General features: G+C 40.8%; 1 protein-coding gene across 1 annotated transcript in view; it reads left to right on the forward strand.

Annotated features, from left to right (window-relative positions):
• The window catches only part of LOC145342614 (gamma-aminobutyric acid receptor subunit gamma-4-like), a 229,624-nt gene extending 223,900 nt beyond the window's left edge, over positions 1-5,724 (forward strand). Inside the window, exon 9 of the mRNA XM_080188158.1 lies at positions 5,446-5,724. Within this exon, the coding sequence (XP_080044284.1) occupies positions 5,446-5,724 (279 nt within the window). The remainder of the gene's footprint in view (positions 1-5,445) is intronic.
• The last annotated feature ends 9,265 nt before the right edge of the window (positions 5,725-14,989 follow it).

A 14,989-nucleotide genomic window follows, 5' to 3' on the forward strand; every position in this document is an offset into this window, starting at 1 on the left:
CAGTTGGCGAGAAAGCTGCTACTTGTAATTCCCACTGCAGCACTTGGTGCGCAAATTGGGAAATTCTGCCTTCTGTTCATTATACCATAGATCTTACCTGACTTTTTAACAGCCTTTGCAACTTGTCCTAGCACTTTCCGAGATTTGTGTGTGAGTACCCCTGGCTATCAGTATTCCTACAGCCCCTTTTAAATTTGGAATATTTAATTTAAATCGTCTCTCCTCATTCTCCCTTTTAAATTGCATAATTTCACATTTCAGTACTATTAGTCTGTTGCGATCCTCCTCACTGTTTATTACATGTATAGCTTGTGTCTTCTCCAAACTTTAAAATTGTGCCCTATATACCCAAGTCCAGACCATAAAATATATCAAAAAGAGCAGTGAACCTGGTGCTGATCCCTTGGGGAACACTGCTGTATACTTGTCTCCAATGTAAAAACCATCTGCATTACTCTCTGCTTTCCGTCTCTTGGCCAAGCCTATATCCATGCGGCTAGTGCCCTTTTGAATCCCTAGGCTTCAATAAACAGATTTATTGTGTGGAGCTTCATCAAATGCTTATTAAAAATCCACATATATGACTTGAACTGCAAAACATCATCCATCCCTGTTACTTTATTAAAGAACTCAATCAAGTTACTCAAGCACCATTTGCCCTTAACAAATCCGTGCTGGTTATCCCTCATTTACCCATATTTTCCTGAGTGACAATAAAACTTGTCTCAGATTATTGTCTTCAAAGAATTTCCCCTCCACCCGCATCAGACTGCCCCTCCCATTTTTCAAGAGGGTTCCAATTGTCCAGTCCTCTTATATTGCTCCCTTCAGTATTTTTTTCATTTATAGAATGTGGGCATTGCTATCAAGATCAGCATTCTTTGCCTATCTCTAATTACCCTTGAGGAGGTGTTGGTAGGCCAGCTTCTTGAGCAATTACTGAAATGTAATGATTCTTATTTGACCTTTTTTTTAGCAGTTTGTTGTAATTGAATGGCTTACTGGGCCAATTCAGAGCAAGGTTAAGGGTCAACTGCGTTGCTGCGGGTCTGGAGTCACATGTAGGCTAGACTGTGTAAGGACGGCAGATTTTCTTCCCTAAAGGGCATTAGTGAACCACGTGGGTTTTCAGTTACAATTCAGTTATTTTGTTGTCATTACTGTAGCTTAGTGTTACTACTGGTGTTAGCCAGGGTTCTGATGAAGAGTCATCCTGACTTGAATCATTGGCTCTATTCTTTCTCCTACAGCTGCTGTCAGACCTGCTGTGACTTTCCAGCTTTTTCTGTTTTGTCCTCAGAACATTACTCTGGGTCTCTGGATTACTAATCTAGTGACAATGCCACTATGTCACCACTTCCCCCTGTACTGTACTATGGTAATGGGATTGACTCCAGTTGAACTGGATTGGGACAAGTTCCTTAGTGGAGAGGATAAAGTAGTTTAGACTTGAAGTGAGTAAGAACCAGGAGGAGGAATTTGTTGAAAATATCATAAACATGAAGATAAAAGAAATATAAGCCAAGAATAATGGTCAGATAATGGAAAGGAATAAGAATACCATAAAAATTCATGGAACAAATACAATTCTAGGCATAAGAATAAAAATCTAAAATGCGAAGAGCAATTAATGAAAACCAAAATAAATTACACAGCCTCAGAACCAAAACAGGAGAACTGGAGGCAATAATTCATAGTGAGGAGCCAGATGTACTCATGAAACATGGTTACAAAAAGATCAGGGCTGGTAATTAAATATTGCAGGATATAATGCATTTTGAATATTGAGAAAAAGGTGGCTGTATTAATTCAAGACAACAGCATGATAGTAGAGAAAAAGGTTTAATTGACATTAAGATAGACACATGGAGAGAAATAAAGATAAGATATGATCTAAATCTGAAAATTAATCCTCTTGAATGAAACCTTAATTATAATGAGGTTAATTTTGTGTAAAAATAATATTTCAACTGCAGAGTACGCATCACATTAATGGAAAAGCTACTGAAGGGAAAAAGGAATCCAGAATGAGTGGCGTCATCCTACAGATATTCAGGGGAAGCAACATCTGGTGGAAGGAATGTCCCCTTCATCCGATTTTTGTGTGCATATGTATTCAGCTAATAATTAGACACAGCAACACACAACTCCCTGTGTATCTTGTAATCTGCCAATAGCAGCATTCCATAGATCACCTAGTAGGAAGAACTATCAGCAAATTCATTAAATTAGTTTTTTTTAAAAAAGTGAATAATAATCATGAGAAATTTCAACTACATAAAATTAAACTGGTGAGAAGAGATTGGGAAAGAGTTGCAGTGTGTTCAATTTTTTTAACTAAGCATGTAAGAGATCTAAGAAGAGAGGAAACATTGTTGCATCTAGGAATGGGAAACAGACATGAGTGAGTGAAAAAGACATGAATAAGACAAGACCAGAGTAATAGATTGGACACAGAGTGAATGAGAATGGAACTGGGGAAGGTGCACCAGAGTAAACAACACAGAAAAAGAGAGCAGTAGAGAGAAATGTACAAAAAAACTGAGGAATGAAGTTCAGAAGAAATATACTCAATAACAAAAACAGGCTAGCTAATAATGAATCAGCATTGGTGAATAAAGAGATTAGGGTAAAATAAAACTAGAAAGAGAAGTTCACACTAACTACATAAGCTATAAAAGTGAGGATGAAAAAGGGAAATTTGAAGCAGGAAAGAAATCAAAAATCAATTAGAAAGGCAGAAGAACTGGGAGATTATATTATGAAGCAATATGAAAAGAAATGGTAGAGTTTTCTACAAACATATCCTGATAAATGCCAAATGAAAAATCAAAATCACAATAGGTCTCTGAAGGGAAAATGCAATAAACACACAGTGAAATGGCAGAAATACAATATTGCCTCATGCTGTTAGACAATAAAAAATTAAAAATTGAAGATAGAAGTAGAGGAGGTAAACCATATGAAATCCTGAATAGATTGTCTCTGCAAATTAAAAGTTTCAGGTCATTTAGCTTAGTTATCTAGCTGTCTGCAGTGGCAGTGCAGAATAACACCAATGGCATGAGTTCAATCCCTGTACTAGCCATGATAGTATGGAACAAAACCAAAAAATGCTGGAAAATCTCAACAAGTCTGACAGCATCTGTGGAGAGCAAATAGAGCCAATGTTTTGAGCCAGAATGACCCTTTGTCAGAGCTGAAGACAAGGAAAATTGGACAAGATTTATACTGTGAAAGTGGGGGATTGCTGGAGCTGCTGTAATTGGTAGGAATGACATAGACAGAAAGATAAAGAAAATGTAAATGGTGATAATAAAGGCTGAGAATAATGCTGTGAGCATCCATTAAGAGAACAGAATGTGTAAATGGCAGAACAAAGGTGCAGATTGTAGGAATATGGCAAATAGCCCGAATGGGGTGGGGGGCTGCTGGGGGGTGGAGGAAAGGGGAGAACAAGATGGAAAGTGAGATTTCAGAAATGGAAAAATGAAAATAAGAGTAAAAGGTGATTGAAATGGATGTATAAGATGAAAAGAAGAAATGAAATAAAGTAGATGGCAATGGAGAGAAGGTCGAGGAGAGAACTCATTCCCTGAAGTTATTGAACTCAATATTCAGTCTGGTAGGCTGTAAAGTGACCAATCAGAAGACGAGGTACTGTTTCTCCAGTGTATATTGGGGTTCACTGGAATATTGCAGCAGGCCCAGGACAGATGTGGAGAGGAGAGATGTGTTGAAATGGCAAGTGGCAGGAAAGTTTGGGTCTTGCTTGGAGATGGACAAAGGTATTGTAGAAAGTTGCCACCCAGCCTGTGCTTGTTGTCCCTGATGTAGATTATACCTCACTGGGAGCAGTGAATGCAATAGGTCTGATTGAAGAAGGTGCACATGAAGTGCTGTTTCACAAGAAAAGTGTGTTTGGGCCTTGAGTGACACACTTGCTTTGAAGCATTTAAGTGTTCTTATTTTCCACAACCTTTTCAATTTTACTACACTGGGAGTGCAAAATCTCCTGCTACAGCTCAGAATACAGTAGGAATTGTTTATGGCCATTTTGGCTCTAAACAAGAAATTTGAATCTGACTCAAAGTTTGTTCTTGGGCTTTCTATTCTTTAACAAGCCTGGAGAAACTGAATGGCTGAGAGTGCCTGTTGAGCAACTACAGACGGCTCAATTCTTTTTGATTGACCATTTGCATCTCTGGCTCTGATCTGGAGGTAAGTGCTTGGGAGTTGGGGAGGGGTGCCTGCACTGTAGCAGTTTGAGGGAGCGAGGGGATTGTGAGTGATGTGGAGTCAGGGTGGCTGGATGTGATGAGCACTTCTTATCCTCTTGGCTTCACAGCCACAACTTCTTTAACAACAGCATTCAGTGACCTATACAAATCATAAGGAACAGGTCAAGGATCCTGCTCCAATTCCAAACCACCTGAATGCAGCAAGATGGCTAAATGAGACATTAGCCCTGTTATTTGCACACATAAGGAAGCTGACATCTACTCCAGGTGCCCTAGGCACACCTGAAAAATGGGCTCAGCAAATTTAACAGCAACTTGATCGCTGAAGTAAAAGGGGGCTGATCCATCCCATTATTTAATCAGTGACTGGTACCAATATCAACTCAACACAAAAATAACAGATCACAATCACTGGATTGTGTACATCATTTTCAAGTAGGATAAGATGATGAAAGAATCAGATACTACAGTAATGGAGCATCTTGTGAATGGGGGTGATTCATTGACAATCTGCACTATGCAGAATGCTAGTTTCAAGCTCACAGTATTCTGTTTTTGTTGCTCTGGTACATGAATAGGACTGGAGCCCAACAATGGATCAATTTAATCATGGAATGTGTATTCCAACTGATCCTGGGACTTTGGAAAGCAGCCCTGTTTCCAATGGATCCCATTGAAAATGGGCAAATCTGTATTCTGGAGGAGGAAAAGATTAGGGCTCATCAGTCAATTCACCTATCAGCAAATTGTCTTCCATTTAACATGGACTGAAAGAAAGGAGGTGAGATTACAAGCCAGGAAATGTATTGGCTGTGAAATTCACTGGTGTGAAGAGAAGAGGATGGAGAGTTAACCATTGAAGACATGTATCAGCCGGGAATATATCAATCAGAAATTGTATGGGATTAATCAGAAACCCTCAGCAAAAGGTTAATCAGAGACACTTGGCACAGAGTTAATCAGCCACAGTACAGAGTGACACAAAAACAGAAAATTCTGGAAAATCTCAGCAGGTCTGACAAGCATCTGTGAGGAAAAAATAGAGCTAACATTTCAAGTCTAGATGACTGTTCATCAGAGCTCTGCCATTGGTTAGTCATGGACAGACAGCATGGGGTTAATCAGATTACAGGGTAGGTTGACCTTGCCTCGCCTCATTCCTAACCCGTTACCGAGTTGATCTTTTTTCTAATTGGTTCTTTAGGAATCTAGCGCACCAGACGTGGAACCTTGTTTCACCACCATCACCATGAACAACCTGACACAGTGGCAGGAACCTGAGGAAGATCAGCCTGATGACTGTCTGGAAGGGAAGGACTGCCGCTCCTTCTTCTGTTGCATCGAGGACTGTCAAACTGGCACTTGGCGCAGGGGTCGTATCCGCATCCACATCTCCAGACTGGATGTCTACTCTCGGGTTTTCTTTCCCACTGCCTTTCTACTTTTCAATCTTGTTTATTGGATCTCGTATCTCTACCTGTGACCTATTGCCTCAATGCTAAATTAATTCCACAATAAAAGATCTTCTGCTAAACTTTTGACTCCATTGTCTCAGTATCTTCTTCAAAAGGCTAGATAAAAATATGAAGGAGGATGGACTATGTGGAAATGCTTTCAACTGAGATGACCAACAGTCAAAAAAAACTGCTGTGGGTATAAACACGGTCACTGGGGAGTTGGGCTTAACGGCCTCTTTCTGTCCAGAATGCTCTGTGTGGGCACAAGCAGCCCCCTCCCCCAACCCTGCCCTACATCGCCTAAACGGTTAGATGGGCAATGAATGGTAAAGGGCTATTCAAAACAACCACATGCCCTTTTCTTTTTAAAGGGCAACTGGTTGATGATCAGGAGCAGGAAATGTTGATCCATTTCCCCCTCAACTCACCTGCAACCATTGACAACGGTCACCACCAAAAATCCTGTGAGATTGAGACCAACCGTAACTGGTTAGATAAGCAAGTGTGGCCATGGCAGCATCGACGTCACACAGACCAGGGCCTTTGGAGGAGCCGATATTGCAATCAAATTGGGTGAGAGAAAAGGGTGATGGTGATCCTATAGGTTTTTATTCTGAACATCAAGTGCCTGAAATAAAAGTAAAACATTACAAGTTCTGGAAATTGGAAATAAGAACAGAAAGTGCTGCTAAAATCAGCAGGTATGACAACATCTATGCACAGAGGGTCTGCACAGACTCAAAACTTTAACTTGTTCACTTTCCACAGATGCTGCCTCATATCCTGAGCACTTCCAACATTTTCTTTTTTTTATTCAGGTTCAGGTTAGAGCACTGTGGGAGGTTACATTCTGATGTGAATCAGTAATACTGTCTGCTTACACACACCTACACATCTGGAGTGAGTACATTGAGGAAGAACAAAATTTGGAGTGTTGACAGAGCTAAATGAGAAATGTAGAGCAGGGAATTGGCAACAAAAAAACGTTAAGTGTGTGCTTCAGATGAGGATAAGCTTCATCCACTGATTCAACAGGCTGATGGGAGAACCACTGCTAGACTTTATAGTTTTTAAAGTTTAAAGTTTATTTATTAGTGTCACACGTAAGCTTACATTACCACTGCAATGAAGTTACCATAAAAATCCCCTAGTGGCCACACTCTGGCACCTAAGTTTAAGCTTATTTATTAGTTACAAGTAGCCTTACATTAACACTGTAATTACTATGAAAATGCCCTAGCTGCCACACTCCAGCACCTGCTTGGGTACACTGAGGGAGAATTTTAGCATGACCAATGCAACTAACTAGCACATCTTTTAGACTGTGGGAGCAACCAGAGCACCTGGAGGAAAGCCACACAGACACGGGGAGAAAGTGTAGACTTCACACAGTGACCCAAACTGGAAATCAAATCAGGGCCCCTGGTGCTGTGAGGCAGCAATGCTAACCAATGTGCCACCATGCTGCCCACCCCTGGGAAAAGCAAATGAGAGGGGCTGATTTAGGAATCCTGACCTCAGGCGACTTTCAGGATCATAACCACCCAGCACGTATTGGAACGTGAGTCCAGCTGGCTGGAGAAATCCTGCACTAATGTTCATTATTTACAAAGACACAGATAAATCTATCAGCATGGATTTGGTCAGCGATGTTTGACTAACTTGATCAATTTTTTGAGAAGATAATAAGAAGGGTCACTGCGGGTCACAAGTATGTAATCTACATGGATTTTTACCAAAGCTTTTTGACAAAATCTCACATCGCAGACAATTCAGCAAAGGAAGCGGAATACAAAACTACGTGGAAAATTGGACTGAAAACTACCACAGTAGCAGAAACAAAGTGCATAATGGTTGAATGGTTTTTGGGAATGAAAGTCTGTTTATAGTAGGGGTTCCAGCAGACTCTGCCCTGTGTCCCCTCCTGTTTGAATTGTTTCTCAATGATTTAGACTAAGAATAAGTAGGCAAGTTTGAGGAGTTTACAGATGATACAGAAGTTGCTTTATGGTTGACAGTGAGGAAGATAGCAGTAAACTGCAAGATGATATGAATGGACTGGATAGGTTGAAGTTTTTTTGTTTTTAAAGTTTATATATTATTGTCACAGGTAGGCATACATTAACACTGCAATGGGGTTACTGCGAAAATCCCTTAGTCACCACACTCCAGTGCCTGTTCGGGTAAACTGACAGAAAATTTAGCATGGCCAATGCACCTAACCAGCACATCTTTCGGACTGTGGGAGGAAACCGGAGCACCCGGAGGAATCCCACACAGACACGAGGAGAACATGCAGACACTGCACAGTCACTGACTCAAACCGGGAATCAGATCGGATCCCTGGCATTGTGAGGCAGCAGTGCTAACCACTGTGCCACCTTGCTGCCAAAGCACAGAGCAATGGCAAATCGAATTCAATCTCAAGAAATGAGGCAATGTGTTTCGGGAGAACGAACGAGATAAGAGGACAATAAATGAGAAGATTCTAGAACTGTAGAGATACAGAGCGGCCTGCGAGTAATAGGAAATGTAGATGAGGTGATGATGATGTTTTCCCTGATTAAGCAACAAGAAAGGTTATGCTCGAATTTGATAAAGCATTAATTAAGCCACAGATACAGTGCCATTTACAAATTTACATTTTGGAAAATGCCAGAGGACTGACTGAAAGCTAACATTATACAATGTTATATTTAAGAAGGGAGATGGAATAGGCCCAAGTCAGCTTAATATCAGTGGTGTGAAAGATAATGGAACTCCTGCTTGCAGAGAAAGTAGAAAACATCTCAAAATCAAAAATATGAGTAGTCAGCATGTATTTCAGAAGCTTAGGTCTCGCTTGACCAAATTCATTGGAATTTTTCAGGAGGTTACAGAAAAAATATACAAGGATGATATAGTAGATGTAATTTACCTTGCACTTACATTTCTAAAAGTGCTTCAATGCGATGTCATGTAAGAGACTAATGTACAAAGTCAGAGCATGCAGAGTCAGGGAATGAGTAGTAGAATAGATTGCTGGCTGGTTGCAACTAGGAATAAAATCATAAAATCATCAAATCAGGGAAAGTTTATGCACGTAAAGAGGCCACTGGGCGCATCATATCTGTGCCAGCTGGAATAAATCACCATCCAACCTGATTCCACATTCCAGCATTTGGTCCCTGAATCTGCAGGTCACAACACTGGAAGTGAATATAAGAATATAACATAAGAAATAGGAGCAGGAGTAGGCCATTTAGCCCTTCGAGCCTGCCCCGCCATTCAATAAGATCATGGCTGATCTGTCGTGGCTCAGTTCCACTTTCCTGCCCTCTCCCCATAACCCTTAATCCCCTCGCTTATCAAAAACCCATCAACCTGCGTCTTAAAAATGTTTAGCGAGGCAGCCTCCACCACTTCAACGGGCAGAGAATTCCAGAGATTCACCACCCTTTGAGTGAAGAAGTTCCTCCTCAACTCCGTTCTAAACCGCCCCCCCTTTATCTTGAGGCTGTGCCCTCTAGTCCTACTGTCCTTTCTGAGCGGGAAGAGTCTCTCCACCTCTATCCTATCCATCCCATTCATCATCTTATACGTCTCAATGAGATCTCCCCTCATTCTTCTAAACTCTAACGAGTACAAGCCTAGTTTATTCAGCCTCTCCTCATAGCTCAACCCCCTCAACTCCGGTATCAGCCTAGTAAACCTCCTCTGCACTCCCTCCAAGGCCAAAATATCCTTGCGTAAGTGCGGCGACCAAAACTGCATCCAGACACCTTTGTAATGAATTGTAATGCATTCCTCTGGATGAAAAAAAACCTTTCCTCATCTTCCCGCTAATCAATCCTCTTACTAATTGCTTTAAATCTATGCCTCACAGTCACTGACCTCTCTGCTAAATTAAAATGTCTCTTCCTATCTGCTCTATCCAGACTCCTCATATTTCTGTACATCTCAATCAGATCTCCCCTCAGCCACCTCTGTTCCAAGGAGAACAGCCCAGCCTATCCAACTTTTCTTCATCACTAAAAATTTTAAGTTTATTTTTATTAGTGTCACAAGTAGGCTTACATTAACAATGCAATGAAGTTATCATGAAAATCCCCAAGCCGTCACACTCTGGCGCCTGTTCGGGTACACTGAGAGAGAATTTAGCACGGCCAAAGCACCAAACCAGCACATCATTTGGACAGTGGGAGGAAACTGGAGCACCCAGAGGAAATCCGCACAGACATGGGAAGAACATGCACACTCCGTACAGTCACTCGAGGCTGAAATTGAACTCCCCTTGCACTGGGAGGCAGCAGTGCTAACCACTGTGCCACCGTGCCACCCAGTCCTATCCAGCCCAGTCCTGGCAAAATCATAGTAAAACTCCTTTATACCCTCTCCACTGCAATTATATCCTTTCTGTAATGAGCTATGCAGAACTGCACACAGTACTCAAGCTGTGGTCCATCAAACGTTTTATACAGTTCCAGAATAACCTCCCTGCCTTTGCATTCTATGCCTCAGCTAATAAAGGAAAGTATTCCATATGTCTTCGTAACTGTCTTAACAACCTGTCCTGCTACCTTCGGGGATCTGTGGACATTCATCCCAGGATTCCTCAGTCATCTATACCTCTCAATATTCTCCCACTTATTGTGTATTCCTTTGTATTGTTTGACTTCCCCAATGCATCAGCTCACATTTCACTGATTTGAATTCCATTTGCCACTATTCTGCCCACCTGACAAGTCAATTGATATCGTCCTTTGTTACGTCAATAAGACACGAAAAGAAATCAGAACTGTAATTATCAAAGGTTTTTTTTTCTATTTTAAATTGGACTATGCTGAACCACAAAATAGTTCCTGCAAATCACATAACTCACAAGATTGGCCATCTGTTCTGGAAGATTTAAACAGACTATAAGAGCAAAGAAGTTCTACCCTAATTCTTGTGGAATCTCACACCCCATCACAAGTCATATTATAATAGTTTAACTGGATGACTAACTAACAACCTGACTCCTCTTGCTGGGGCAATAACAAAGAAGATATTGAAACTCATTATACCCAAAGAAATGTTTAACTCCAAAGGGTAATAATGGATTTTGGCCAGAAGCACAGAAACTGCTTGTTAGACTATGTTTAACTCATTATTGAGCCATTAACGTGTGGCACGGTGACACAGTGGTTAGCACTGCTGCCTCACAACTCCAGGGACGTGGGTTTGATTCCCACTTAGGTCACTGTTTGTATGGAGTTTGCATATACCATGCATGTGTATACATGGGTTTCCTCTCACGGTCCAAAGATGTCTGGGTTAGGTTGATTGGCCATGCTAAATTGCCCCTTAGTGCCCTGAGATGTGTAGGTTATGGAGATTAGCAGGGTAAATATAGGAAAAGACCTGGGTCAGATTGTTGTCAGTGCAGACTTAATGGGCTGAATGGCCTCCTTCTGTATTTCAGGGTTTCTATGATTCTATAAAGTCCCTCGCTTCAAACCTTTTGAATTATTTTTATATGATATTCCTAACCTATCTCAGGCTGCTGATTTAACAACAACTGAACATAATTCTCCCAGCTCCCAGCTGACCAAACAGCTAACCACCATCTCTGAACCTGTTTGATTTAAAATGTTTCTGATCATTACTTGCTTAGTGATCTAAGCACAGAAAGCCCAACATGCTGCAACATCATTCATTTCAAGCTCTTTCGTGTTATTGTCTGCAACCAGAAACCCCTCTGGACTGAACTCCACCACAAAGAAAACATGCTCTCTTCTTTAACATCTTGGACTATGGAAATCACATGAACTCATTAATTTCTGTAATTGTTGTACTATTGTTATCCATAGTTGTAAACCTTCCTCTTCTCTATTTTGCTGTAGTAATTCAGCCAAATGTTTGTTTCCTAGCACCAAGAACCCTTTATTGTGTGCCAAGAGAAGTCCCATGACTATTTCATATGGTAAATTATGCCTTCAATAATGTTGCTAAATTTGGAACATATTTGCCATAATAATTTACTTATTGTAGAAAACACCTCAACTGTGTCATATTCATTGGACATGGTGCTTCCATCGTGTTTCTGTGTTTATGATTCATCTTTCATTCCCTCACCCAGCTGTATAAATATCTCCCACTTCCTATAGAACAAAGAACTATGTCTTTTAGCTTTGACAAAAAGTCATTTGGACTCAAAACGTCAGCTCTTTTCTCTCCTTACAGATGCTGCCAGAACTTCCTGAGATCTTCCAGCATTTTCTCCTTTCTCTTTTGATTTCAGATTCCAGCATCCGTTGTAATTTGTTTTTTTCATCAATTAAAGGAAATGGATATTGATCAGCACAGAACGCTGGATTTGGTTTCATGACAGAGTCAATGGGGGTAGCCCAGTGACCGATTGTAACCATCTCTAATAGACCACTGTTAACAAGTTGTTCTAATTTTTTTCAGCCTTGGAATGAATTGCATGTGGCACCACTTTTGCTTTGAAAGTTTTTGGTTGACTATCATACTTATTCTTGAGTTATACTTGAACTTGCTACTTTGAGCGTTTTTTTTTAAATGCATTCTTTTAATTATCCAGAATGTGCTGCAGGGCTAAGCTTTGTCTTCCCTAACCATGATCTCCCAAATAGAGCTGGAAAGTTACACGGACCACATGGAGAGGAAATTCCCCTGTTTGTCTATTCAAATCTATGTTGACAATGGTGTAAACTTCTGTGTATGTCCTAAAAATCACATTAGTTGGTTGTAAAGGAAGATGCTTCTGCTTTTGTTGTTATGCAGTGTCAAACAACCTCCAACCTAATATGTTGTCCACTTAACTTTGGGATCACCCAGAATCTATGTGATCCACCCCATATGGGTAAGATGTTCATATGGAGTTCGTCATCATATTTCTGGACATTCTCCTCTTGGCAATTGTAATTTTTTTTCCCATGTTGTATATTATAGGTATCTAAATGGATACAAAATTGGCTTCTTGACAGAAGCTAGAGAGTGATTGTAGAGGTTGTTTTTCAAACTGGAGGCCTGTGACCAGCAGTGTATCTCAGTAATCAGTGCTGGGTCCACTGTTATTTGTCATTTATATTAATGATTTGGATGGGAATATAGGAGGCATGATTAGTAAGTTTGCAGATGACACCAAGATCAGTGGCATAATGGACAGTGAAGAAAATTATCTCCGATTGCAATGGAATCTTGATCCAGTGGGCCGATGAATTTAGATAAGGAGTTTAATTTACATAAGTGTGAGGTGATGCATTTTGGTAAATTGAACCAGGGCAGGACTTACTCAGTTAATGGTAGGGTGATGGGGAGAGTTACAGAACAAAGAGATCTAGGGGTACATGTTCATAGTTCCTTGAAAGTGGAGTTACAGGTGGACAGAGTGGTGAAGAAGGCATTCAGCATGCTTGGTTTCACTGGTCAGAACATTGAATACAGGAGTTAGGACATCTTGTTGAAGTTGTACAAGACATTGGTAAGGCCACACATGGAATACTGTGTGCAGTTCTGGTCACCCTATTATAGAAAGGATATTATTAAACTAGAAAGAGTGCAGAAAAGATTTACTAGGATGCTACCAGGAATTGATGGATTGCATTATAAGGAGAGGCTGAATAGACTGGGACTTTATTCTCTGGGGCATTGAAGGTGGAGGGGTGATCTTATAGAGGGCTATAAAATAATGAGGGGCACAGATCAGCTCGATAGTCAACACCTTTTCCCAAAGGTAGTGGTGTCTAAAACTAGAGGGCGTGGGTTTAAGGTGAGAGGGGAGAGACACAAAAGGGTCAATTTTTTTACACAGAGGGTGGTGAGTGTCTGGAAGAAACTGCCAGAGGTAGTAATACAGGCGGGTAAAATTTTGTCTTTTAAAAGGCATTTAGACTGTTACATGGGTAAGATGGGTATAGAGGGATATGGGGCAAATGCGGGCAATTGGGATTAGCTTAGGAGTTTTTAAAAAAAGGCAGCATGGACAAATTGGGCTGATGGGCCTGTTTCGATGCTGTAAACCTCTATGACTCTATGACCCTATTATTTTTGTAGAATGCACCTTGTTCTTATTCTTGAAAATGCCTAGAATCGTGGATTCATAAAATAGTGCAGAAAGAGGCCATTCAATCCACTGAGTTTGCAATGACTCAGAATATCTTATCCTCTCTCACCAGAATATCTTATCCTCTCTCACTCAGAATAGCCTCTCTCACCAGCCACCACCCCCCACCCCCACACTATCCCTATGCATTGATCCCGCTGATCCCCTACCCCTACACATCTTGGGACACTAAGGGGAAATTTAGCATGGCCAGTCCATCTAACCTGCACATCTTTGGACTGTGGGAAGAAACTGGAGCACCTGGAGTAAACCCATAGAGACATGGGGAGAATGTGCAAGCTCCACGGAGTCAACCAAGCTGGAATTGAACCCGGGTTCCTGGTGCTGTGCGACAGCTTTGCCACCATTCCGCCCTTCTGAATATTCTTCTCAGAGGAAGATGGTCCATACCAACAAGCATTTGCAATGTGACCTATGTGCCACAATTCTTGCACTGACTATCCTTGCTCCAGCATTCACTCACTGAATGGCCCATTTGGCACATCTGTGACATGCTTGTTGTTATTTTGACTTTTTATGGGCAGTTTCCAACTTGTGGATCTTCATCCCTGTATCAAATTGTGAAGCTTCTTTAGCAACCAGCTTCATCAACACCATGATTTCTACTGCTATCTTTAAAGTCAAAGCATATTCAGTAAGAAATCTGCTTTGGATTGACTCATTTTGGAGACCACCTACTAGACATCATGTAGAGTACCTTGTAATGACTCACCAAACTCACAATGTTGTGCTAGTCTCTTAAGGTTGCCACAAGCTGAGCAATGCTTTCGTCTTCCACTTGATTATTTTGGTGGAACCTGAACTATTCAGTGACTTTGGAGACTTTGTTCTTCAAGAGTCTTTATTGAGTCATCTTAAGTTTTGGTTTCTGGCTTTGTTGGATGAATCAATTTCCAAAGCAAATTAAAGGTCTTATTTCAATTTGTTCTGAGAAAAACTGGTATGAGCAACTCGCTTGTAAGTTTATTTGCTCGTACAAAGTACTGAAGCACACTCTTATATAGGAACTCCATGATTAGGTTTCCCACTGAAAGGGCATGTGGAACCTAAATGACCCATCATTTCTCTTGCATGGACTAGCAACTCGAGACTGCTCAGTATATTGTTATTTCAGTACTCCCCTTTTTATCCTAGGGACAGCTGATTTGATGTATTTGATATTGAGGTACATAATGCATCCA

The sequence above is a fragment of the Carcharhinus amblyrhynchos genome, chromosome 4 (assembly GCF_965287045.1).
Source record: "Carcharhinus amblyrhynchos chromosome 4, sCarAmb.v2.hapA, whole genome shotgun sequence".
Lineage (NCBI taxonomy): Eukaryota > Metazoa > Chordata > Chondrichthyes > Carcharhiniformes > Carcharhinidae > Carcharhinus > Carcharhinus amblyrhynchos.